General features: G+C 35.7%; 4 protein-coding genes and 1 long non-coding RNA gene across 5 annotated transcripts; 1 reads left to right on the top strand and 4 right to left on the bottom strand.

Moving 5' to 3' along the window:
• LOC110707270 (mediator of RNA polymerase II transcription subunit 15-like) lies at positions 1-1,074 on the bottom strand. The gene is made up of 2 exons (XM_021885288.1): positions 588-1,074; positions 1-312 (listed from the first exon to the last, which is right to left on the bottom strand). Exons 1-2 carry the CDS (start codon positions 817-819, stop codon positions 278-280), a joined length of 267 nt encoding a protein of 88 aa, XP_021740980.1. The 5' UTR covers positions 820-1,074; the 3' UTR covers positions 1-277.
• An 8,393-nt stretch (positions 1,075-9,467) lies between these two features.
• On the top strand, positions 9,468-11,332 carry LOC110712132. Its single transcript, XR_002509509.1, has 2 exons — positions 9,468-9,691; positions 9,788-11,332. It is a non-coding gene; the product is annotated as an uncharacterized LOC110712132 (long non-coding RNA).
• An 8,900-nt stretch (positions 11,333-20,232) lies between these two features.
• On the bottom strand, positions 20,233-21,459 carry LOC110714164 (WAG22 antigen-like). The gene has a single exon (XM_021892641.1). It carries the CDS (start codon positions 21,457-21,459, stop codon positions 20,233-20,235), a length of 1,227 nt encoding a protein of 408 aa, XP_021748333.1.
• A 507-nt stretch (positions 21,460-21,966) lies between these two features.
• LOC110714153 (keratin, type II cytoskeletal 2 epidermal-like) lies at positions 21,967-22,533 on the bottom strand. The gene has a single exon (XM_021892628.1). It carries the CDS (start codon positions 22,531-22,533, stop codon positions 21,967-21,969), a length of 567 nt encoding a protein of 188 aa, XP_021748320.1.
• Positions 22,534-23,049: 516 nt separating this feature from the next.
• LOC110714143 (uncharacterized PE-PGRS family protein PE_PGRS46-like) lies at positions 23,050-23,883 on the bottom strand. Its single transcript, XM_021892618.1, has one exon. The coding sequence runs from the start codon at positions 23,881-23,883 to the stop codon at positions 23,050-23,052; it is 834 nt and encodes a 277-aa protein (XP_021748310.1).
• Between the last annotated feature and the right edge of the window lie 3,472 nt (positions 23,884-27,355).

Below are 27,355 nucleotides of genomic sequence, written 5' to 3'. Positions count from 1 at the left end.
TTCGGTATAAGGGCCCCATAAATCACAATGCACTATTTCAAAATTACGGGAAGCTTTATTATCACTCATAGGAAATTTGTCTCTAGTGTGTTTAGAACGATGACACACTTCACAATCTTTATTTAAATGAGCACTAGAATTACTAAGAAAAGGAAGTAATTTTACAACTTTTTCAGAAGGGTGACCCAACCGTTTGTGCCACAGTTTCAAGGTGTCTTCAACCGAAATAGCCGCAATAGAAGCTTCTTCCCAAAGATAATATAGTCCATCCTTGAGATCACCCGTTCCAATCACCTCCCTCGTGCGTTGGTCCTGTATAGTACATGTATTAGAGTTAGTTATGACTTCACAATTATTAGTAGAGCACAATTGTGAAACCGAAATTAAGTTACAATTTAATTTAGGAACAAAAAGCACATTGTGAAGAAATATTTTGTCTGTTATTTTCACAACTCCTTCTTTCATAGCAATCACACTAGTACCATCCGGAAGGCCCACATTGCATGAAGGAACATAACGAACATCCACTAAACAAGAGAAATCACCGGTGACGTGGTGAGAACAACCGGTGTCAATAATCCACTTACCATTCAAGCGGTGAGAAGGAGGTGGCGCGTTACCCATAACAGCCATGACGGCGTGCCACTGCTTGGGAGTGAGTTGCGGAAGCGGAGAAGAGGCCGAGGCAGTGGTGGATGATGGCGCAGCAGCTGGTGGAGTTATGAAGTCACCAGGACGATCTTGGGGTCCTAGATAATACGGGGAGTTCGGTTCAATTTTAGGTGGTGGTGGCGGTGGATTGTCATCGCCGGGCGGCATTGTATACGGTGGTTAAAAAAATAAATTTATGAAGAACCTCCTGGCTCCGATACCATGACAATATTATGATTCAATAGCTTGCCTTTATCATTCATAGATCAATCATATTTATACAAGAGGACCTTGAGCCCCAAGGAACAATCTATATCAAACTAGGAAACTAAATAATATCCTTTCCTAAGATAAGATTATATAATATCTAGCAAATATATCAAATATATCTTGCCTAATGATAACATATTGAAGATTCTATCATATCTTTCTAACACAGTCCATAGTACTATAAACTACTATACATTCTTAGATGATTATGTTATAGTGCATCATGTATGTATAAAATGATCAAATAAAAGGAAATAAATTGTATAAGAGAATAAAGGGGTGAGACGTAGTAATAGCCTCAGATTGTCCATGTCAATTCGATCAATACAATCATGTGAAAGAAAATAAACTGTGTTATTGCCTTTGACAGACACTCAGAGAAGCAAAGATTGTACGTACGTACTGATGTATGCAATAATTAATGCTTTTTCATAGCAAATTTATAATACCAGTACAATGCTAAATGAAAGAAAAGCATGCATTTACATGCAACTTTTCCACCTTATAAATTTCTAGTCCCTTTCGTATTTTTGTTATGGTCGCTTAATGTACCACCCTAATCACAACCACAAAATAATTATACTTATTGTGAAATTAGAGTGACTTTACTCTTTCGAAAGGTGACATTGGTTGGAGAGTAATAACTTTTAATGTTTTTATGAAATTAGTGTGGAACTATACCGAACGTCTTTTTTTCTTAAATTAATTACTCCGTACAAAAAATTTACATTATATTACATACTTTGTTGTCAAAAACTACTTTTAAAAGCAATTTTTTGTGAGAAACTACCTAATAAAAAAAATGTTGTAAAAAACTACCAATTAAAATAAATATGTTGTAAGAAACTACCTATTAAAACAAATAATGTTGTAAAAAACTATTATTCGTCGGATTTTCGTCTTTGACTAATTTCTCCGGCGTTGGCACATGATAGGTGGCATTGTTGGTGGGGCATGGAAAAAAAAGGGTTTTAAAAGTTCACGTGATTGGCAAGTGGGTGGTCAACGGTGGAAAAATTAGTCAACGGTGAAAATCTGGTGAAAGAGTAGTGTTTTACAACATTTTCATTTTAATAGGTAGTTTCTTACGACATTTTTTTTATTAGGTAGTTTCTCACAAAAAATGGCTTTTAATAAATAGTTTCTGACAAAAAGCCCTAATTTTTTTTGGTAATACCACCTTTAATTGATATAATTAGAGATATATTATGGATTTATAGTTGTGCAGCAACAAATGTGATAATTAAGTATGAAAAAATAAATTAATAACCTTAATTGGGGCAGCATAGCCAGAGGTTTTCAAATTTGGAGTGTCAATACGTGTGAATTTGTCAAAAAACGGGCATCATACCCTTTACAATCTTTTCCCTATAATAAGCCTAACAAAAGAAACTATTAAGTGTCGTTGTTTCTGTTGAAAAAATTTGATTGTACAAATACTGGTCTTGTATGCTTTATTTGAAACAGAATAATGTTTGGTGGCGTATAAGATCAATATGAAGTTGTTTAGAAGAAACTCCAACTATATTTCATGCAAACAAAGGGACCAATTTGAAGTTGCTCACGAGAAACACCAACAATGTTTTGTCTATAAATGAAACTCCTCACATCAATACCTTATACAATCACTCTAAAAAATCAAAATTAAACAACACAAAACAAAAACACAAGTGTAAAGATTGATATTAATTAGCAAACACGGTGAAGACTTCGCATAAGTGTATTAACACATCTGCAATGACGGTGCTGTTGGCAACATTGAAATTATTCTACATGAATATTAGCAATATTCCTGGAAAAAAAAAAGGACTTTTTGGGAGAAACTACCTAGTAAAACCTAAATTTTGCAAGAAACTACCGAATAAAAAAAATGTTGTAAGAAACTACCTAATAAAAGGTAAAATGTTGTAAGATACTACCTTTGACCGAATTCCCACCGTTGACTTAATTTCACGATGTTGATCCACCTCAAAACACCCCCCAAAACCATCGTGAAGGTTGGTTTTCAAGGTGGTAAGGTTATTTTCGGGGTGGTTGGAGGATATTCCGAGTTGATGAGGGTAGATTAGTGCTTAGGGATGGTGGTTTTGGGGGTTAGAGGTGGTGATTTTGGGGTTGGAAGGTGGTTTAAGCGTGGTGGAGGCGATTTCAAGCAAGTTGTGTTGGTTTTGGGAATGAAAGCGGCGGTTTCGAGAGTGTTTTGAGGTCGGTCAATGATGGAAATCTGGTATAGGTAGTATTTTACAACATTTATCTTTTCTTAGGTAGTTTTTTACAACATTTTACCTTTATTAGGTAGTTTCTTACATCAATTTTTTTCATTAGATAGTTTCTCACAAAATTTGGGTTTTATTAGGTAGTTCCTAACGAAAAGTCTAAAAAAAAATAATAATTAAAAATTTGTAAACTTGGTACTTTTCTGATCAATAATACATAACTTTAACCATTAACACCTTTAATTTTGTATTAGTATATATACTACATAGATTTATGTCACAACTCCACACCCATGTCCAACTTTGGCGATGCCTTACCGCCATTTGTATCGCATTCTCTTTTCACAACCTCCACCTCAAGTCGATAGCCTTTTAGATTTTGACTGCAACAACTATCACATACGATGCCTAGTTATAAAAATTAAAGTTCAAGCAATAGGCATTATGCTTAACGAAAGCTCGCCACAACACACATTATCATTCGACACACTATCAAGCAAACCATATTTTCAAGGTAAGTAATATCTTATATTCTTATTTCTTACTACACACATAGTGTAGCATACTTCAATAAAGTTGTTATTGTTTCATGTTAAACGCACCAATTCATATAATTTTCCTACAACTCCACATAAAAGATAGTATGTCATTTATAAAAAAAAAAAAAAAATTAAAAAAAAAAAAAAAAACGAAAGGAGTAGATAGTTGCTCTGCCCTCAAAATTGTCACTCTACAATATCAAGTACCTCCAAGAGTTCCCCCAAACACTTCAGTAGAGAAAAGCTTCATTTCGAGAAGCCATATGTATCCCCATTGAAGTGTTCCGAGGGAACTCCTGAGGACACCTGACCTCTTTTGTTTGAGAATACCAAATGCATTTCAATGTACTACATATTTTTTTAAGGCAAAGTTTCATGGTAAATCTTTGAAAGTTGCTTAATACTACAGCAGAACAGATACCTGCTCTTCCCCAAAAATCAAAATGTTACCTTACATTGTCAAGTACCACCTAGAGTTCCCCCAAACACTTCAGTAGAGAAAAGCTTCCTTTCGAAAAGCCATTTATGTCTCCATAGAAGTGTTCCGAGGGAACTCCAGAGGATACCTGACTCCATTGGTTGCTGATACCAAAAGCATCGCAACAACAAATTTATAAGGCAAAAGACTTCACTATGTTTTAGCTCATTGATCATTGTTTCTTCTGAATTGCGAAAGACAGCAAAATAGAACCGATATTCAGGCCAAGTGCAACATAACAAACTGCATCTAGTCCTTAATACGGCTTTGGTAAAAGGTAAAGAACAGAAAGTTAAATGTAGAGAATCATGTACATAAAACTTTTCCACCTTGTATATCTCCTGTCCTTTTCTTCATCTTTATTCCACTAATACTTGAATCAATGCAGTTTCTATAAAACCAGAATTGAAGGGAAATATCTTAGGTAGTCATACACTAAGAATATCCATCAAGAAAAAGCATGATTTTGTTCCATGCTATGTGAAAGCTCGTCCAAACAAAAACAGAATAATATTCTAGGAAAGTTGATTGTGTTTCTCATATAACCCACAGTTCTGACTAAATACCAAGATACATAGAGAAAGAAATTCAATAAAAGAGGTTACAAGGTGAAGGGCTAAAGGAACTTTATTTGTCCATGTTGCCAGGCAGCTTCTCGGCTCATCTAACATGTATTTTCTAACAAGATTCATACAAATTCTATCCAAAAATCAACTTCACACACCCTTTCAGCTTGTCCCGAAAGACAAAAGTTAACACTTCCGTTATACTCTTCCTTGTCCTTTCCTCTCTCTAAACCAACACTTTTTATTACTTTGTTGTTTTTTCCACAATTTGCCATTTCAATTTTTGTTTACTACAAATGACTACTATTCCTAATCCCTCCGAGCTGATTTCCAACAGTGGAATCAAATTTTGTGACGGAGGGAATAAACCATAGGTTCCAAGTTGAAAGCAAGAGCAGTCTGAATTGTGAGAAGAGATAAACATATTTTTGGCAATCCTTTACTTTTTATGAATCAATTGCCCCCTAGAGCTCCCCAAAGGTCCATATACATGCATTTAAACTAAAACATGGAATATCATTATCCAGTAGAAGCATTAGGCAGAACTCGAGAGACCACTACAATGAAACAATGAATCATACAAAGTTGTAGCTGCAATTATCTCCCATTAGACTATAATATGTAGATTGAATTCAGTTGTTAGTCAGAGTTGGGATTTCTAACACTTGGCTAGCGCCTCAACTTCCCCTATTTGGCAGTTTACCAATGCACACTATCCTATCATGAAACATATTTAAAGTAGCTTAAGAGATCAAGCGCATTCAACCTTAGGAAGTTCATTTTAAACATTTATTGTACTGGTCTGTACACAAACATAATGTCACTCCTTAACATCTAACTGCCTAAGTGAATACCTTCTCTAATTTTCCTACAAAGAAAAGGATAATGAGATATATAGAAGCATACAGGACATTCAAATCTGGATTTGCATTATGATTTCCCGGTAACCAATTTGCACATCCTTGCAAGAACACCACACCTTACGTAATAGAGCAACTCACCAGAATTTATAATCCCTGCAAGGACCAATTTAATCTTGCTCATAGATACTCTTCTCTCACCCATAGAAAATACTCCATATGATATTCCTTGCACCCTGCAATTGTAGCAAACAGAAAAATAAAATTTGGTAAACATGGAGAAGATGGATTCACCGAAACTAGCTAACATAATTTGATAATACTCTCAGGTAAAGCACAAAGAAAAGATACAGTTGTCCCGGCATATAAGCATCATATAAACATAAATTTGCTGCAGATCCTTTGACATCTGCATATGACTGCAGACTTACAGAGCGCAAAGCACCTATGTGCATTCAGGGTTACTGCACTTCACTGTCCAATCCTTCTGAAAAATTCCCATGGTAATCTTTTTGTATGAGATGTCCAGAATACTAAAAAATACATCAATACTATAAGTTTCAGCTGTTGGGCTGCTGCTAATGAACCATAATCTGAATAAATTATGTCCAATGAATTTCTGCTTGCTCAAGTTGTGATCAGTACTAGGTTTCAAGATGTTGCTTGTATTTCTTAGTAAAGGTTTTTTTGTTCATCTATGTTATCAAGCATTCAGGTAAAACATGGACTGATCAAGATACTGAAAGCAATTATTTTACTAATTAGAAAGGACAATTTGATAACAAAAATTGAACACTGATATTGTGCATACATGGGATAACAGCTTGGTAAAAAAAAGTCCTGGAGTTACTAATTAGCTCCTTTTCTCATAGAACGGTTTCTCCCACGCCTTATTTTCCCTATACTTTTCCTACTTAGCAGTTATTATCAGCTTCGTCATCATCAAATTTTTGATCAGAAAAATAATTCTCTATAGAAGAACTGCAATTTATTTAACAGAATGTACCAAGTGATACTTCTATTGCAGCATCTTCTTAAAAAAGAAAGGCACTAACCAAAGACAAAATAATACTCCGTATGGAATTTATTAAAGGCGTTATTGGCTTCAAATAGGTTCGAAAAATTACTGAATGTCACTTTTCTGCTATTATGTTGACTATACAAGTAAAAAAATTTGCACTCGCAAACAGGAAAAAGACATACCAAGTAATAGATTAACATAACGGAAAGTACTTATAAGGAAAATTAACCGCGCAACTTTAATATCACAACGACATTGTTCAACAAATTATAGAAAAAAAATGCAACAATACAATTTATTAAGAGTCCCTGTCAAAAAAAAAATTATTAAGAGTCGCGTATTTTTAGAAAAACAGAAAGGTAAAGACTGTCATTACTGTCATATAAGCATGTATAAGAAAATTAGAGACAGAACTATAAAATAACATGAATCAAGTTATTAAGCATAAAACGCAAAACAAAACCAAAACCACAAAAAAAAAAAAAAAAAAAAAAAAAAAAAAGAGAAGCATATTGACCACTCAATACTGTAAGTCTGTTGTTCTGCTCATGTATGTGAGTATGTCTAACTTGGCCCAGGAAAACGGCTAGGTTCTGTTTGGATCGTCAAATAAGAATATAAAGTTTACTGACCAAAATATCAAACAAGTTGCTATAAATAGCAAGACCAACAAATTCTCATGCATCAAACATTAGCAGTTGAATACATCAGGTGTTCCCTAGAGTTCCTCTGAGCACTTCATTAGGTAAAATTTCCTTTATTCCTACTGAAGCGTTTGGGGGAACTCCCGGGTTCATCTGATTACACTTATATTATTCGAAAGTATTTGGCTTGAATATCAAGGCTTGGTGAAGTATCTAGCATTCAGCTCACTCGGAGGTAGGTAAAGCTAAGGCATCACAGTAAAGTGCAGAGATGAATATCAGCAGCTTAATCTTTATTTTTCATTTTTTTCATGTTTGGCTTGCATTATAAGAAGATCAATCACAGGGACTCTGCATCATTCTACTGAAGAAGAAGGAAGATAATTTGCAACACCAGAAGCCGATGCGTCTTTATTCACAATCTCCAGCTTTTATACCTGAACATTTGCAGTGCAACAGCCAATGTGATGTGAGCCACCAGACAAAGATTACATCTTAAGAAGATTTTGTCAGCTAACTCCATATTATGAATAGAATTGGCTTAGTTGTTTCACATTGTAACCTTCCCTTACTGAACACGAAAGGCGACATTAGATCAAGAAATTGATACGCGTTAGACATCAATATTCACATTGAGCAATGAGTGTCAACAGTAATAGGAAATGGACATGTACTCACATTGTTGTAAAATATTCTGTGGTTCATATTTACTACTCTGGCATTAAGTATTGTTTAGGCAGACGATAAAGATGATAAAAAACACAAATTGGACCAAATTTTGGCCAAGTGTAATTTCATAACTTCATTCTAGAATGAGGCTTTACTGAACCAAGGGTATGGTGCATTGCTTACTTAACCTGAATACCTTTCTTCTTGTTTTTCTCATCGACATTAATCCATACATCGCTGAGTGCAGTTCAAAACTCTTAAAGCCTGTCATTTCATAAAAGAAAGTCTTAAAAGAGGGAAATAGATGAATAGCAGGATTTAAGTCCTCTGTCTCACCTAAAAACAATGGTAAATTTTCTGGATTTTAAACTTTTTCCACATTTGAATAATAGTCTGACTATAGATCCTAAGGCGATAGCTTACAGCACAGAAGCAGATGTAACATGTAAGCTAGAATGTATATATACATATAAGAGTGATAGACCATCTGTCTGTCTGAAACTCTGAATAACCTTATGCTTTTGTTGTTTAACTTCAGTGATCTCTGTGGTATCAGAAGACATGGGAAAGATTGTTATATCAGTATATTTTTGCAAAAATTAACCTTAAACATCAATTTCCCAAACAAGATACGGTTTTTTAAAAAATAAAGACATCATAAATTCATCTCAAACTTGTAAAGTATTTCTTAGTGATCACTCATGATGGTCAAAATTAACAAGGTTCAATCTTTTTCTGTTGTGTGTTATTTTTTTTTTTGGACATAGGCTTAATCATACATTAATTAAAACAGTTCACAAATTACAAAAATGACAACACTACTTAAGCTTTGAGGGTTATACAGATCCCTCACACATATGAAGCTACTGAGATGAGCTCTACTAGCTCATACAAACCACATCGAGTTAGAAAAAACTTTCTTTAATTTGTTGACCCTTAATCGTTGCAGCGGCCTAGCACACCCACAATCTCGGTCCCTCTTGGATTGAAGCTCCAAATAAGGCTAAGGAGAGCACTTGAAAACCCATGGTACTTTTTCTGTTGTGCTATAATGGGACAAAGGGTTAAAATTTAAAATCGAACAACTCTAGTTTACAGGGAAAGATAGTAAGAGAATCAAGGAGGAGCTCCATGACAGAGTTTTCTCCGAGGTTCAGTCTTTCTCTGTTGCGTTACTATGGGACAAAGGGTTAAAAGTGAAGAACTCTAGTTAGCAAGAAACGACAGTAAGAGAATTCTCCATTGTTCAGGGTTCGATTCTCATCACTCATAGTAGGGATGTTGTGGTGGTTATATCTTCTACTGACAACGAAAGCCGGTAGCTTAGTCTAGAAAGTAGGATTAAAGTCCAACCTGCACAGGACACATATGACCTCTCAAGTCTTTATACTTCACGTTCTTCTCACTTCCTAACAGAATTCTGAAGACATGAGTTGAAAAAGTAAAAGCAACTTTTCCAATTGATGTTCATCACCAAACAGCTCTTCTGTACAAAACGAGAAGTTCCCATCTCCCTAAACCAACATAACATACCAGAAAGTTCTATTTACCAATGTAATTACTTACAAGCCTAAATTTAAAGATACGTGAAAGAGTGCTCTAACACGTTCCGAGTGCTTTTCAAACCTCTATAAATAGAAGACAAACAGATCCTCAGAAACAACAAAGCAAAATAAATTTCCACCAACTCGAGTCCGAATAGCTTCCTAAGTATCCAAAGACATGGAAAAGACTGTCAAATCAGCACTGTTGGTGCTCCTCTTTGTTATTGCAATTGGTAAACAAAACTATCTGCTAACATTTCTATTTTACCTTGACTTTTCTATAAAGCATTTTTAGTTGCACAATTTAACTGCTTTGTTTGTTTAAGCAGGTTTACCAGTGGGTCAATCGTGTTCCAGCTCATACGACTGCAGAATAACAGGCTGTCCCTGTGTTAATCATGAGTGTAAATGCTCGTACCAAACAACAAATATAAACTCACAAGTGCCACCAAAGCCACCAACAGCAAATATAAACTCACGAGTGCCACCAAAGCCACCAACATCCTATCGAAAGGTGCAGAGTCCCCAACTGCCATGATGGAGCCGACATATCTGATACACCCCTACAATAATGTTAAGAAATACTATGAAAATTCCCTTTAGAATCAGATTAGTGAGAATAAAAAATATATATGAATAATACAAATAAAATGAACAAATAGTTGTATCTCTAATTATGCTGCAAAATTTATTGAAAAAATAAATAATATACAAGTGTTCACAACACTTATTATAACTCACAACCATATGCACCCCAATCACACCCGAGAATTTTCTCTAAAAAATTCTCTTAAAGCTTCTCTCTCTTCTTTATGTTTTCTTTTGTTTTTGGGATGAATATAACAAATCATAACTTATGTTTATATAGATCCTATATTTCTATATATGGCTTCTTAAATTAAGAAAACTATTTTCTCCTTCACATTTCGTAGGAAACATTCACGTATTGCTAAGAAATTCTAAGGCTTATATTTGTTTTCCTTTTTTAAATTGTGGTGATCTTAACAATCTCCCACTTGAAGACTAATTTTAATTTGTCTTCACACCTAATGCAGCTCAACTTGCTCGTATGTTACTTATGTAGGCCAACTAAAGTTGAACACAACTTCAGTTTGTCAATAGTCACCGTCTTTGTTAACATATCTGCCGGATTCTCAGTTCCTGTAATTTTCTCCGGTTTTAACACTTCATCTTCTAATAGAGATCTTATGAAATGATAGCGAAGTCCAATATGCTTAGTTTTAGAATGAAATGCTGAATTCTTTGCCAGGTGTATTGCACTTTGATTGTCACTGTACAATACATTATTCTTTTGCTTGAATCCCAACTCAGTTAACAAACCTTGAAGCCATATCATCTCCTTACTAGCTTTGGCTACCGCTACATATTCAGCCTCTGTAGTGGAAAAAGCGACAATCTTTTGTAGTTGCAACAACCGTGAATATATAACCTGTGGTGCTTTTTACGACGATCGACTTCTCCTCCAAAGTTTGCATCGACATAACCTTGTAGTGTTAAATTACCTTTACCAAAGTACAAGCACTTTTCTGTAGTACCTCGTAGATACCTCAAAATCCACTTCACTGCTTCCCAATGAATTTTTCCTGGATTTGACATAAACCTGCTAACAACTCCTATGGCATGTCCAATATCCGGTCTAATACAAACCATTGTGTACATCAAACTACCAATGGTTGAGGCATATGGAACCTTAGCCATATAATCTTTATCTTCCTCCGTTTGAGGCGATTGATCCCTAGATAATCGAAAGTGACTTGCCAAGGGTGTAGGCTTGGCATCACTCATATTAAATCTCTGTAAAAACACGTTTGATGTATTCTGATTGAGATAATTGCAAAGTACCTTTATGGTTATCCCTTGTAATTTGCATTCCAAGAATTTTCTTTGCTGGACCCAAGTCCTTCATGTCAAATTCCTTTGACAATTGCTCCTTTAGCCTTCTTATATCATCCATATTTGAACCTGCTACTAACATATCATCGACATAAAGTAGTATAATGATATAACTGGATTGATATCTCTTGATATAGCAGCAGTGATCAGCATTGCATTTCTGGAAATCTTCCTTGTGCATAAAGTTATCAAACTTTTTGTACCACTGTCTCGGGGCTTGTTTTTAGCCATACAAACTTTTCTTAAGTTTGCACACCATATTTTCTTTCCCATTTTCTAAGAAACCTTCTGGTTGATGCATGTAAATCTCCTCATCTAGATCTCCATGAAGAAATGCAGTCTTCACATCTAATTGCTCGAGATGAAGATTTTCAATGGCAACAATACTCAATACTGTTCTAATGGTATTAAGTTTCATAACAGGTGCAAAAATCTCATTGTAGTCAACTCCTTTTTGTTGGAATCCTTTAACTAGTAATCGAGATTTGTATCTCTTGGAACCATCATGCTCCTTTTACGGTAGAAGTAACATTTGCCTCTACCTTTACTTCTTGGTTTTTCGGTGCACTGATTTTTATAATGCCTCCCACAATTCCAACACTCAATTATTGGGAGTCCTTGATTTTGATCTCCTGTCTCTGGAATTACCTCGATAACTTGATCTTCCACGTTCGTTTCTTTTGGTTGAATTTCTTCCTCTTAACTCTGTATGTAAGACTGAAGAGGTTGATATATGATTCACCCGACTTTCTCCGTCTGATCTCTTCACTGAGAACCAGGTCACGAACATCATCAAATTTCAATTTATTGCTTCCAGAGCAGCTACTCGCAGCTGTGACTGTAGCATTCCAGCTATCTGGTAATGAAGACAAAAGTATCAATGGTCGAACTTCATCTTCAAAATCAATTTTGACTGAACTCAATTGGGTTGTGATTGAATTGAGTTCATTAAGATGTTGAGCTACCGACCCGCCATCTGTCATCCGCAAATTGAATAACCGCCTCATTAAATGAACTTTATTAGAAGCCGATGGCTTCTCATACATACTAGAGAGAGCTATCATCAGACGTGCCGTGGTTTTTTCCTTTGCTATATTAAAAGCAACATTGCGTGATAAAGTTAGCCGTATAACTCCAATGGCTTGTCTATCTAGAAGATTCCAATCTTCATCATTCATACCCTCTAGCTTTTTTTTTCCGAAAGAGGTTCATAAAGCTTTTTCTGGTATAAATAATCTTCGATCTACATCTTCCAAAACCCAAAATCTGCACCATCGAATTTTTCAAGTCTTACCTTTCCTTCGTCTGCAGCCATTGCTCCCACTCAAATCTGACTTCTTAGGATCGTTTCTGACGATTTCTATCTGAATGTCGATAGAATATCAACTCGGGGCTGATACCAGTTGTTTGGAAATACTATGCAAATTCCCTTTAGAATCGGATTAGTGGGAATAAAAAAATATATATGAATAATACAAATAAATGAACAAATATTTGTATCTCTAATTATGCTGCAAAATTTATTGAAAAACATAAGTAATACACAAGTGTTCACAACACTTATTATAACTCACAACCATATGCACCCCAATCACACCCGAGAATTTTCTCTAAAAAATTCTCTTAAAGCTTCTCTCTCTGCTTTATGTTTTCTTTTATTTTTGTGATGATATAACAAATCATAACTTAAGTTTATATAGATCCTATATTTCTAAATATGACTTCTTAAATTTAGAAAACTATTTTCTCCTTCACATTTCGTAGGAAATCATTCACGTATTGCTAAGAAATTCTAAGGCTTATATTTGTTTTCCTTTTTTAAATTGTGGTGATCTTAACAAATAAGACGTTCCCTTTAGAATAAACGTGACTACAATAAGACGCTCCCTTTAGAATAAACATGACTACAATAAGACAGGAACAGAAATTGATATGTAGAATCATGGCAGTATATTAAGAATTATTACTCTCTGTATGTTAAAAATTATGTAAGCTGGAGGGCTTATATCTTCTGCAGAATTAATGGCAATTTATGCTCAGCCATGCAAATTTATATTTGCATGTTAAAAGTGCAGTGTAAGATGAAGTAACAACTAACTTTCTTTGTAAATTCATCATCAGTGCGTCCAGAAATGGCAAAATTTTCAAAAGCTAATCCATACTAATCCTAATTCTGCATTGCGTTTTCAAAGAAAGGAAATATTTGGAAGGTAAGCAGTCCATTAAATTAAATATATGCAACCTGGAAGTCTGGAGTTCCCTCAAGACTCTTCAATTCTATAGGACTCTTGAAGAGTTGGGGGATCACTGCTACAATCCAAAGAAACCAAACATATCGTCGTATACCTGCATATACTTATTATTCACACTATTAAGTGTATTTAAGATATCATTGATATATAGGAATCCAACCTTGGTTTAGCATGTTTTATTTTATGTTAGTATACAGACACTTCGATTTGTTCTGTCATTCCTAATTGATGATTTTCACCTTTCTCAGCAAGATTGTAGCAAGGATATGGATTTGCCATCATTTACCATTTATAAATTAAGAAGTTTATAAACCTAAAATCGTTGTTCATAAACTAACACATCTGGATCACTTAAATGATCCTGATAACTTTCTAAAATAACATCCTGGTTCATCTGTAAGGCAGTTTTTGCTAAACAGTTCTGTCCAATGTCCTTAAATCTCACTGATAATTGCACTGCATGAGTGTATACAGTTCAACACAGTTCTAAGTCTTTTCTACAAGGTTTGAGGCCCCTGCTTATGCCTTCCTAACAAACACAACAGAGTTCTTCTACATCTGTTAAACTTAAGTTTCGTCACATCATCCGTTGTGCCATCAAAAAGCATATGACCTGGCAATCTGGCATATAAGATTATGCTTTGGGGGTTCTGACCTCTGCTGCAAATCACATTGGATCTAATACAATATAGGATTCTGTATATTAGTTCCTGTAAATTTTCCCTTGAACAGGGAAATTATGCTTTGCAACCAGTAAACAAATAGAAACCTCAAAGAATAAATTAATGCAGGGACTTAACCTATTGTTTGCAGAAATTAAAAGTCCAAAACTTAATTCAAGATATATTGATTGTACAACCAAAAAAGCATTTCCTAAGAGAGTAACCTTTGACAATTAAACATACTTTTCACAAGAGAAGTCGGGCTCATAATTCATTCCCCGCATTAACAATGACAAGTTTAGGTTAGGGATATAACTTTTTTTTAGGCGGGAAATAGGACAATATATAAATCAGCTAACTTTATAAAGGCAAGGTACCAACTTAGCCTAGAAAGAAAACTCCAGCTCCACATGGAATGACACCTTAAATACCTATGTCAAATGCTCTTATCACTTGCTAAAATAATGAAGCAAAGTTCTGCTGAACTCTGCATGCATTTATGTGAATTGTGACAACATGTCTACAAACTGAAGGCAAATAAAGGGAAATCAAAAGCAACTACTTGCGTATATTTTTCTTGGCATTTGACAAGAAAGAAATTGTGCTAGGTAGCTGAGAAAATGGACTCACTAAGGCCTCATTAGGTTCCAAAGTCAGCATTATTTAATACTTGTATGTTTTGCCTTTAAAATCCAACCAATTTCTGAACTCCAATGATATTTTCTATAGCATTTGAAACCCACATGAGCCAAATTCAGCAAGCAGTATACCAGTTAATAATAGTAAATCAAATTTGGGTCCATAAATGTACCCTCAAATCCTCTGAACTCCCTTCATCCAAGCCCATGATCATTAGCCAAAAGATTGAGTCAGATAGAATAGATAGTGGACCTAAACCAAAGAGCTTATATGTCAACATGAAATTAAGTGACAAGGATTATACTATCTTGAACCTTATCCCGGAAAAAGCTCTGCTAATATCCAAGCTCATTGGCTATTTTGATATAAGAATATTTCTAATTCAAACATGTGTAGAGATCATCAGGTTACTTTTGAAAGAGCCTTATGCCCTTAGCCCTCCCCAACGAAACATAACTTGCCAGAACTTGTGGAGTAGTGATCTGTGATGGACCAAGAGAGGCCACCTGTGCCCTGTGGTCCTCACTTAAGGCGAATGGAAACTAAGAGCAGAAGTAGGAACAGAAAATCAGTCGCCACCTGGGAATAAGAGACGAATCAAGTCATGAAGACTAGGATCAACCTAGGGAATGGGAGTTGTAATATAAAAGGGAAAGGTGGGAATTAGAGAGAGGTAGGTAGATTGTGAGATAGACTTGCGACCTAAAGTCACTATTATAGAGAGTTGTAGCCTCAAGCTACTAGCTTTGTAAGCCATTTGTTAAAATTAAATCAAAGCTTCAACAGTTCAACCTTGTTCCTTCTCTAGTCTGTATTATTGTGTGTGAGTGAGTCTGGCAGGTTTGCAATCTAGTACATAATCAGCAATGACCTCATGTCAGATGAAAGCAAATATAATTTAAACTGATTTAGGACGAAGCTAATAATTGTAAATCTTAGGCCATTCCTAACTTCACACAGCAAACAGTAATGACAATCGTCCTAGACTGTAGTACTTAAATAATGCATGATGTGAAAAATTAAAAATAAAAAATACATCCCTTAGTGACGATGTAGATCATGTTATTTCCAGCATGTATGTCATCCATAATTAGCAATAATAAAAAAATAAAAAAAGTACACTATCTTAAAGACTATGAAGAGGCAACCATGTAGCAAGGGGAAATTTAGACAAAAATTTTATAATATATGGAGTACTTTTTAGCCAAATCAGAGCTAGTTCACCATATATGTAAATGAGGTATGTAACAGAATAATTCACACATGTCTCAATGTCTGTATAAATAAGAGAAAAAAAAATACCCTCAGGAAGTGGAAATAAAAGAAAATCAAACAAGCGACATCCAATAACTTGTGAGAAGCACGTAGCATGGGAAAGACTCTTAAGTTTATTCTTTTGGCAGTCTTCTTCTCTGTCTCATTTGGTAAAGCAAATACACACCTCCCCCTTCAAAGTAAATTTGTATATTCTTCTTTTTATGAACCTTTTCATGTACATATGCGACTATGCAGTTAACCATTGAGAGTCTTACCAGGTTTAGCACTCTCAAGAGAAGCAGGAACTGATTCAAAGCGACTAACTCCAGCATAAATGAATGCAAATTAGAAGGATGCCCGTGTGTGAATGGAATTTGCAGGTATGGTGAAACCAGTGTGGCAGAAGAAACTTATTCAAGGATACCAGCACAACTAACAGACAAGGCCAGTGAATGCGAAGGAACCAAAGTTGAAGCAGAAGCCCATCTTCCATAATGTGGCATGCATATAGCTCCTGAAATTATTTCAAAAATTAGAACACTCTATTCAGAAGTTTCTGATTACCAGTGAATTAGTAAGGATGATTGAATAAGGTGAAGTATTTTCAGCTCAATTTTCACTACAATAAAACAAAGATCATTATATGAGATGTAAGGTAATATGGTGATCATATAAAGAATTAAAGATACCATTGATTTTGTATATTTATAAATAAAAGTCTAACACCATGGTTTATTAGTGAATAAACAGAAATTTATGTTATAGTACTTGAAATTTAAGAATATAAAGTATAAAAAGACGAGACAAACTATGATCTCTGCTCATATACACAACAACGTGATAACCAATTAAACACTATAATAATCGAAGAGTATATAACAAAGATTGCACTACATATTGTTTCCTCATCACTGCATCATTGGGCAAATCACTCAGCACTAGTCCTTCTCAAGCTACTCAGGATGCAATCTCTCACCAGACAGATGACAGCCCTCTTAATTGTCTGAACCCTTTCTAATCCACACACAAGGAGTGCTAACGGGAATGTAGTCTGTCCCATGTAGAGCAGCTGAAGTATATAAAGCAGGCCTCTTATAAATATAATCAGCCTTAAACAGTATTATATCTTTTCGAAACCCTTCAACTTCCTATGACAAAGAGGAATGACCCAACCCTGAACCATCCTATGTACAAAGGAGATGGACTCCGGTTGTAGACTTGTGGGTAACAATCTGGCCAACAACATAATATTTATCCACAATTTAATTATCCACTCCCAGTTCAGAATAGAGAATGAAAAGATTGTCAGGAGTATAGTATCCGGTAAATTTTACAGTTTTCCAATACAAATCCTCACACTGTCCAATCATACAGTGTGACAAAGACAAAGAAAATGAATTGCAATTGTGCAGATCATTGAAGTATGATTCTGAAAGAGGGAAGCCAGTATCAGTATTCATCAGCTGACCCAAAAAGTTGCTTAAATAATGCCTTGATATTGAGTCAATCACAATGTACATTGTAACTGTTGCAATCCTAGGAAGCAGTATAGACAAGGCTTATTGCTTATTACATTTCAGAATAAACAGCAACAGCTCTCAAAATCCTAAGATCACCAGCACAAATGAGGCAAACGTTTAAAGTTCCAACTCAGATGTTTGTTCGGTTTTTTTTATGATTTTGATCTATATAATGGCTTTTCCCGGTAGTACATTGCATACAAAGAAATCAGAATTGCTTAGTTCTTTAATGGATTTCCAAATTTTTACATGGTAAGTGAAGGTGAGTGGACTTAAAACCTGCTATTCTAAAACCCAATTGTGATCACTAGGACATCATATATATCATCTAATTTATCTTATCATCAGAGAGAATACTACATAAACACTAAAAACATACGACAGTCACTATCGTCTTAGAAAAACAGTACACAATCGCCCTTGCTCCTCCCATTCACCCCCATTCCTCGATTTCTACCTACAATGTCCTTACACCAATAACCAATATCCAATATCAACAACAACAACAATAATCGTCGCCTTGATCCCAAAGAAGGGGTCGGCTACATAAACCAAGGTTTTATCTCCTGTGTTCGCCAACCATGATCCTCTCCCTCCATTCCCTTCTATCCAAATATCATGTTTTTTGACAAATCAGCTCCCATCGTTGTTATGCACCATATCCTATAGAAACAACTTTGCCACGAACGCTTACATTGCATTGCTACACCTACAATTCCGCTAACATAGTTAAATTTTAGGGGCATCATCCTCTATTTTTGCACACTAGAATATCTGATTTCAAAGTTTTAATTAATTAAGTGTAACCCAAATATCAAAGAATTACGAAGTATGAGTATAATATTATTTCATAACAAAATGCTTGAGCATAATCAAGAATTCATCTTGTTCAGCATCATAATTTCTAAACAAAATTAACATGAGAATTTTTTATTGATAACATCATATTGAAAGGCTGAAAGCTACATAATTAAAAATTTAAGGCAACTGTAAAAGTGCATAAAAAACTTTATTTAAAAAAAAAAAATACTATCAAATTAATGTACCCAAAAAGGAAGAAATCAATCAGCTAATGTCCAGGTTACTCACCAGATATTGCTACTACGATTCATTTGCAATGAGGAATTTTTCATGTTTGATTGCTAATTGCCTAATTGAGTATTTCTGTACCCAAAAAAAAAAACAGTGTTGTTAGAGCATCTTCAATGGTAAGCTACAAGGGCTTGTTGCTTACCTTGATATATCAAAATTTTGAGCTAGTTTATTATTAAGCTACAAGGTACTTCAATGGTGAGCAATAGAAAGTTGTAGCTTGAAAAAATAAATAAATAAATTAAGTAGTTTTAATTATATACATGTCATAATATAAGTGGATGAAGTGTTCATTAAAAAATCAAGCAACGTAGCTTGTTTGAGTAATGTTCTTGATATAGCTGCATTAATATTGTCACTCCAATGGTAAACTACTGCTTACAATTTAAGTTTGATTTTAAGAAAATGTAAATTTCATTCAAAAAAATGTAAATTAGAGGTAGTATGGTCGTTTCGACTAATAATTATTTTCACACAAATTACGACTAAAATAAGTTAAAACAAGGTCTAATAAGTTCAGTAAAGTTCAGATAATTAAAATCAGGTGGATAGAATACACTCCAAATAGGTCTAAGTGAGTGAATCAATACTCTATACCATGATAGAATGTTGGAAATTAAAGCTAATACATGAAAAACACAATTATTTATAATGTTATAAGAGTTCAACCTAATTAATCTCTCTGATTCACTAAAGATACAAATGAATCAATAATATACAAAATTAATGATTAAAGATTATATCAAAAAAATTAACAAAGCATGATATCATATCTCTTGATAATAAGATATTTACATAAATAATAAAATAAGATAATAACATTAATTGGTGATATATCATATCTCTTGATACCTAAATATGTTTGTCATGCATGATAGATGTATAAAAAAGAAAATAATGTTTAAAAGCTTAATTGTATTGATAAAAGGACAACTAATTATAGTATGCAATAAGAAGAGTTCAGCCGTAAGTCTGAAGATACAAACGAATCAAATAATATAATCAATGATTATTATTACATATAATATCAAATAAATATATTTACATAACATAATAATATAATATCCTAATATACCAAAGATAATAGGATATGATATTAACATTGATTATTTTATTTTATTTTTTGGTAATATGATACGAGTAATAAATAACATTGATACCAGAGCTATATCATATCTTTTGATTTCTCTATTTCAATCCTCTATAAAAGTATAAATAGTAGGCAGACATATCCTCATAAACCACAAGGAAAAATAGATTTCTACTGGCTTGAGTCCGAATAGCTTCCTAAATATACAAAGACATGGAGAAGAATGTTAAATCAACACTATTGGTGCTCCTCTTTGCTATGGCAATTGGTAAGCATAACGATCTACTATCATTTCTATTTTAGTATTAAGTAAAGTATTTATATCTCACAATAACACACGTTGTTTGTTTAACCAGGTTTACCAATGGGCCAACCAACAGCGGATATAAATTCAAGAGTGCCACCAAAGCCACCAACAACGGATATAAACTCACGAGTGCCACCAACAGTTGATACAAACTCACAAGTGCCACCAGTAACAGACATTGATTCGCGAGTGCCACCAAAGCCACCACCAGCAGATTTAAACTCGCGAGTGCCACCAAAGCCACCAACAGCAGCAGATATTAACTCACGAGTACCACCAGTAGTAGACATTGATTCACGAGTGCCACCAAAGCCACCAGCAGCAGATTTAAACTCACGAGTGCCACCAACAGCAGCAGATATTAACTCGCGAGTACCAGTAGTAGACATTGATTCACGAGTGCCACCAAAGCCACCAGCAGCAGATTTAAACTCGCGAGTGCCACCAAAGCCACCAACAGCAGCAGATATTAACTCGCGAGTACCACCAGTAGTAGACATTGATTCACGAGTGCCACCAAAGCCACCACCAGCAGATTTAAACTCGCGAGTGCCACCAAAGCCACCAACAGCAGCAGATATTAACTCACGAGTACCACCAGTAGTAGACATTGATTCACGAGTGCCACTAAAGCCACCACCAGCAGATTTAAACTCGCGAGTGCCACCAAAGCCGCCAACAGCAGCAGATATTAACTTGCGAGTACCACCAGTAGTAGACATTGATTCACGAGTGCCACCAAAGCCACCACCAGTAGATTTAAACTCGCGAGTGCCACCAAAGCCACCAACAGCAGCAGATATTAACTCGGGAGTACCACCAGTAGTAGACATTGATTCACGAGTGCCACCAAAGCCACCACCAGCAGATTTAAACTCGCGAGTGCCACCAAAGCCACCAACAGCAGCAGATATTAACTCGCGAGTACCACCAGTAGTAGACATTGATTCACGAGTACCACCAAAGCCACCAGCAGCAGATTTAAACTCGCGAGTGCCACCAACAGCAGCAGATATTAACTCACGAGTACCACCAGTAGTAGACATTAATTCACGAGTGCCACCAAAGCCACCACCAGCAGATTTAAACTCGCGAGTGCCACCAAAGCCACCAACATTAGCAGATATTAACTCGCGAGTACCACCAGTAGTAGACATTGATTCACGAGTGCCACCAAAGCCACCAGCAGCAGATTTAAACTCGCGAGTGCCACCAAAGTCACCAACAGCTGCAGATATTAACTCACGAGTACCACCAGTAGTAGACATTGATTCACGAGTGCCACCAAAGCCACCAGCAGCAGATTAAAACTCGCGAGTGCCACCAAAGCCACTAATAACAGCAGATATTAACTCGCGAGTACCACCAGTAGTAGACATTGATTCACGAGTGCCACCAAAGCCACCAGCAGCAGATTTAAACTCGCGAGTGCCACCAACAGCAGCAGATATTAACTCACGAGTACCACCAGTAGTAGACATTGATTCACGAGTGCCACCAAAGCCACCAGCAGCAGATTTAAACTCGCGAGTGCCACCAAAGCCACTAATAACAGCAGATATTAACTCGCGAGTACCACCAGTAGTAGACATTGATTCACGAGTGCCACCAAAGCCACCAGCAGCAGATTTAAACTCGCGAGTGCCACCAACAGCAGCAGATATTAACTCACGAGTACCACCAGTAGTAGACATTGATTCACGAGTGCCACCAAAGCCACCACCAGCAGATTTAAACTCGCGAGTGCCACCAAAGCCACCAACAGCAGCAGATATTTAATCGCGAGCACCACCAGTAGTAGACATTGATTCACGAGTACCACCAAAGCCACCAGCAGCAGATTTAAACTCGCGAGTGCCACCAACAGCAGCAGATATTAACTCACGAGTACCACCAGTAGTAGACATTGATTCACGAGTGCCACCAAAGCCACCACCAGCAGATTTAAACTCGCGAGTGCCACCAAAGCCACCAACAGCAGCAGATATTAACTCGCGAGTACCACCAGTAGTAGACATTGATTCACGAGTACCACCAAAGCCACCAGCAGCAGATTTAAACTCGCGAGTGCCACCAACAGCAGCAGATATTAACTCACGAGTACCACTAGTAGTAGACATTGATTCACGAGTGCCACCAAAGCCACCACCAGCAGATTTAAACTCGCGAGTGCCACCAAAGCCACCAACAGCAGCAGATATTAACTCGCGAGTACCACCAGTAGTAGACATTGATTCACGAGTGCCACCAAAGCCACCAGCAGCAGATTTAAACTCGCGAGTGCAACCAAAGCCACCAACAGCAGCAGATATTAACTCACGAGTACCACCAGTAGTAGACATTGATTCACGAGTGCCACCAAAGCCACCAGCAGCAGATTAAAACTCGCGAGTGCCACCAAAGCCACCAACAGCAGCAGATATTAACTCGCGAGTACCACCAGTAGTAGACATTGATTCACGAGTACCACCAAAGCCACCAGCAGCAGATTTAAACTCGCGAGTGCCACCAACAGCAGCAGATATTAACTCACGAGTACCACCAGTAGTAGACATTGATTCACGAGTGCCACCAAAGCCACCAGCAGCAGATTTAAACTCGCGAGTGCCACCAAAGCCACCAACAGCAGCAGATATTAACTCGCGAGTACCACCAGTAGTAGACATTGATTCACGAGTGCCACCAAAGCCACTAACAGCAGATTTAAACTCGCGAGTGCCACCAAAGCCACCAACAGCAGCAGATATTAACTCGCGAGTACCACCAGTAGTAGACATTGATTCACGAGTGCCACCAAAGCCACCACCAGCAGATTTAAACTTGCGAGTGCCACCAAAGCCACCAACAGCAGCAGATATTTAATCGCGAGCACCACCAGTAGTAGACATTGATTCACGAGTGCCACCAAAGCCACCAGCAGCAGATTTGAACTCGCGAGTGCCACCAAAGCCACCAACAGCAGCAGATATTAACTCGCGAGTACCACCAGTAGTAGACATTGATTCACGAGTGCCACCAAAGCAACCAACAGCAGATTTAAACTCGCGAGTGCCACCAAAGCCACCAACAGCAGCAGATATTAACTCGCGAGTACCACCAGTAGTAGACATTGATTCACGAGTGCCACCAAAGCAACCAACAGCAGATTTAAACTCGCGAGTGCCACCAAAGCCACCAACAGCAGCAGATATTAACTCGCGAGTACCACCAGTAGTAGACATTGATTCACGAGTGCCACCAAAGCCACCACCAGCAGATTTAAACTCGCGAGTGCCACCAACAGCAGCAGATATTAACTCACGAGTACCACCAGTAGTAGACATTGATTCACGAGTGCCACCAAAGCCACCACCAGTAGATTTAAACTCGCGAGTGCCACCAAAGCTAGCAACAGCAGCAGATATTAACTCGCGAGCACCACCAGTAGTAGACATTGATTCACGAATGCCACCAAAGCCACCAGCAGCAGATTTAAACTCGCGAGTGCCACCAAAGCCACCAACAGCAGCAGATATTAACTCGCGAGTACCACCAGTAGTAGACATTGATTCACGAGTGCCACCAAAGCCACCAACAGCAGATTTAAACTCGCGAGTGCCACCAAAGCCACCAACAGCAGCAGATATTAACTCGCGAGTGCCACCGAAGCCACCAACAGTAGATATAAACTCACGAGTGCCACCCACATCCATCATAGACTCACGAGTGCCACCAAAGCCACCAACATTCCATTGGAAGGTTCAGAGTCACCGTACTCCATGATGGAGCAGACATATCTGATACACCCCTCCAATAACAAGCTCCCTTAACTCCTTTAGAATAAATAATGTTACTACAATAAGACAGGTTTAGATATTGAAATGTAGAATCATGGCAGTTTAAGAATGATTACTGTTTGTTTATTAAGGAGTAATGTCAGCTGGAGGGCTTAAATGTTCAACAGAATTAATGGCAATCTATGCTCAACCTTAAATTCGCATGTTAAAAATAGCCTAAGATGAAGTAACAAATAAGTTTCTGTGTGAATTCATCATCATTGCGTTCTGAAATGACTAATACCAAAAGCTAATCCATACTGTCGTTAATTTCTAATTTAGCAATGCGTTTACAAAGAAAGAAAATATTTGGCAAGTAAAATTGCAGTCCGATATATTCATGAAGGAGCCCCGGTTTCTCTTCTTGACAAACATAATTTTTCTATCAATGGATTTAAATTGTAATATCATAGACAAACCCGTTACTTAAAGTAGCGTAATACCTATGAACAGTGGGGAAAAGATGGAATTTTTTACAAATTTACCAATTAAGAAACATATTTCGCGTCGTTTCTCAGTAAGAGAAACTTAGACATACTACCTCCACTTCTTTTTGTTGCATAAAGAAATTTTTTATATATCACATATATTACCCCGCTGTTGCAACTAAAAAGAAACAGAAGTAGTATATATTTCCTCTGTTTTTTTATAGTTGCAACACTTCTCTTTTCATGTTTACCGATACATGTTTTCAATCATTAATATTTTTAATTACTAATATGTAAACATTATAAAAATTTGATATTAAAATAGTATAAATTGAGACGAATTTAACAAGATCTCACATGACTATATTTTTGCTTAAGTATACATATAAATCATCAAAGCTAGTTAAAGTGAAAAATAGGAATAGTGTAAAACTCAAATTGTTGCAACTATTAAAAAAAAACCAGAGGAAGTATGTTATACTCCATAACCACCTAAAAAACAAACAATAGGCAAAAAACAACCAAAAAAAAAATAATAATAATAATTGGACTTTCCACCGATAAAATCCGATGGAAGCCAAAAGGAGAGAGGTTAGGGTTTAGTAATTTCAGATTTTAATATTATCTATAATATTTAATTAAGTCCAAACAAATCTGGACTCAGATCAGCCCAAAGTTTTTTGTTATTATTTTCAATCAAATTGGTTGTCCAAGTCCACCTTATTTTATTTAATGGGCCATGCTAAGGAGTTGTGTTGTGCTTCCCTTTGGTGTACTGTTGGACTGATAGTGTTAGGTTATTACGTATGCACATTAGTTGCACATTAGAGTTATGCATGTACATTAATACATTATTATGATGATCAATCAATTTCTCCCTCAATTAATCGCCTTATCAATTAGCCAATTTCTTAACATAGTTTCAAGCTATTCAAATCATTTGAGCATATCAATTTTATTTGTACAATCGGTTTACCTTGTGTATGGTACAGTATATAACCAAGACATTTATTTTGAGCATAATTTTGTCGTCCTAGATTTCCTTAAATGTGAAAGCTTAATAAATGTTAATTTAAGATTCATAAAAATGATTCAGCCCTTTGATTCTTTTGATTATAATTAAGGGCATGCTTGGATTGGGGATAATGTATTAATAGAATTTTTTTTTTTTTTTTTTAATTTGTTTTTTTTTTTTTGTAAGATGAAGGACCTTACTAATTAACTGGCACTTCTCACAGGTTAAACCTGCAAATAATAAAAGTGAACTAAAGAAATTAAGGGCATGCTTAGATTGGTGATAATGTATTGCTAGGATGGTCGATGGGTATTAAAATAAAGATGAACTAAAGATAATGAAAGTGAATTTAAGTAATGTAAGAAATAATGAGATAGTGATAGTGTAATTATTATAAGAGATATTATGTAGTGATGGTGTGATAATAGGTAAATGAAAATGAAACTATTTTTTTACTAACGGTATAAATCATCAAATTAATCAAAATAAAGTACATAAATAGTGTATAAGTCAAAATGTATTGCAAATAAAAGAAATGGAGAAAGTATAACTTTTTATGCTTACTATAAGTATGTGTCGAAATAATCTTACTCGGACATTTCTCGACTTTACTCAATACCAAAAAAAGGCCTACAAAAAAGCTCTCGAATCAACGTTCATAACCAGCAAGCGCATTCAAACAAGCTCATACTTAGGCATAGTTACATATGCCATGGAGGCAGCGCCGCCGTCGCCTCGAAGGCACATTCTCGGTCGTTATCTTGGCTAACAAAACCCACTTTCAATGCTTGGATCCTAGCAACCCAATAATATACGGAGTAATAAACCTTGTTATATCTCATATAACAACCCTTTATTTACTCAAACATTATTTCTTTTTCTAGTATAATACTTTGTCTTTTTTATGGTTTGAGAAAATTGTATGTAAACTCCCTATCATATAATATAACGTAATTTTATTTAGATTCTCTGTATTTATTTTATCTATGACTTTCGTATAATACTTCCTCCGTTTCACAATGATGTTCCTTTTTGGAATCTTTGACTTTTAAAAAATAAGAGAGAATTTTCTAAATTTCTCTCAATCTATATGAACAAATTTAGTCATGTGGGATCTAGTTTAATTTATCATTGTGAGTACATTATTAATATCTAACTTTTATAAATTTTTGCTAGTGTGAGATTAAATATATTTACGGTCAAAAATAGGTAAAAACTTGCATCAATTTACGTAAACAGGAACATCATTCTGAAACAAAGGGAGTATTAGATATAGATGCGCCAGTTAGTGAGTTTACGTCAACCATGTGATATATTCGTTGGCTTAGTATCTTACGAAAAGGTGATCGAGTCCATGCTTATATACTTATTTTATACTTCTATGCACACTAATCTTGCTGTCAAAGCCTTCAAAAGTTTTGACTTATAGGTTTATTATCACTAAAAGTTAATACTAAATTCTACTTAGTTCTACTTTTAGTTAATTTAGGATTATTAATTAGTAATATGACTTTCTAATTCTATTTGTTTTGATGAATTACATCCACTTTGAAAACTTTAAAAAGTAGTTATTAATTGCATTCCTTTATTAGGAGGAATGTGGATATAATATAATAATAATCTGGTTTCCTATTTCTCTAAGTTAGTTCCATAAGAAATTTGCAAAGGAAGAAGTTAGTTCATGTGGTAATTTTCAAGGATACCAAATGGAGTTTGTTATAGATATATTTGGTTGTGCACCAATCGCACCAAAAGCAAAGTTACTTAATAAATTAATTACCTATTAACAATGGAATTTAATTAAAATCATGAAAGAATATAAAAATCTCTGCCCCAAGATCAAATCACGATTTATAGGGATTGAACTCATAAAGATCGTGACCTAAAGAATATAAGGTAATACTCC

Source organism: Chenopodium quinoa, unplaced genomic scaffold, assembly GCF_001683475.1.
Source record: "Chenopodium quinoa cultivar QQ74 unplaced genomic scaffold, ASM168347v1, whole genome shotgun sequence".
In the NCBI taxonomy this organism is placed as follows: domain Eukaryota; kingdom Viridiplantae; phylum Streptophyta; class Magnoliopsida; order Caryophyllales; family Amaranthaceae; genus Chenopodium; species Chenopodium quinoa.
The sequence above is the reverse complement of the archived record's forward strand: the minus strand, read 5'-3'. Positions and strand labels throughout refer to the sequence as shown.

Bases quoted from the DNA above. Each gene is read 5' to 3' on its own strand.
- LOC110707270 (XM_021885288.1), bottom strand. From the start codon at position 819: ATGCCGCCCGGCGATGACAATCCACCGCCACCACCACCTAAAATTGAA. The intron at 313-587 runs GTAAGTGGATTA...TGTACTATACAG, and splicing joins TCCTTCTCACCGCTTGAATG to GACCAACGCACGAGGGAGGT.
- LOC110714164 (XM_021892641.1), bottom strand. From the start codon at position 21,459: ATGTCTACTACTGGTGGTACTCGTGAGTTAATATCTGCAGCTGTTGGT.
- LOC110714153 (XM_021892628.1), bottom strand. From the start codon at position 22,533: ATGTCTACTACTGGTGGTACTCGTGAGTTAATATCTGCTGCTGTTGGT.
- LOC110714143 (XM_021892618.1), bottom strand. From the start codon at position 23,883: ATGGATGTGGGTGGCACTCGTGAGTTTATATCTACTGTTGGTGGCTTC.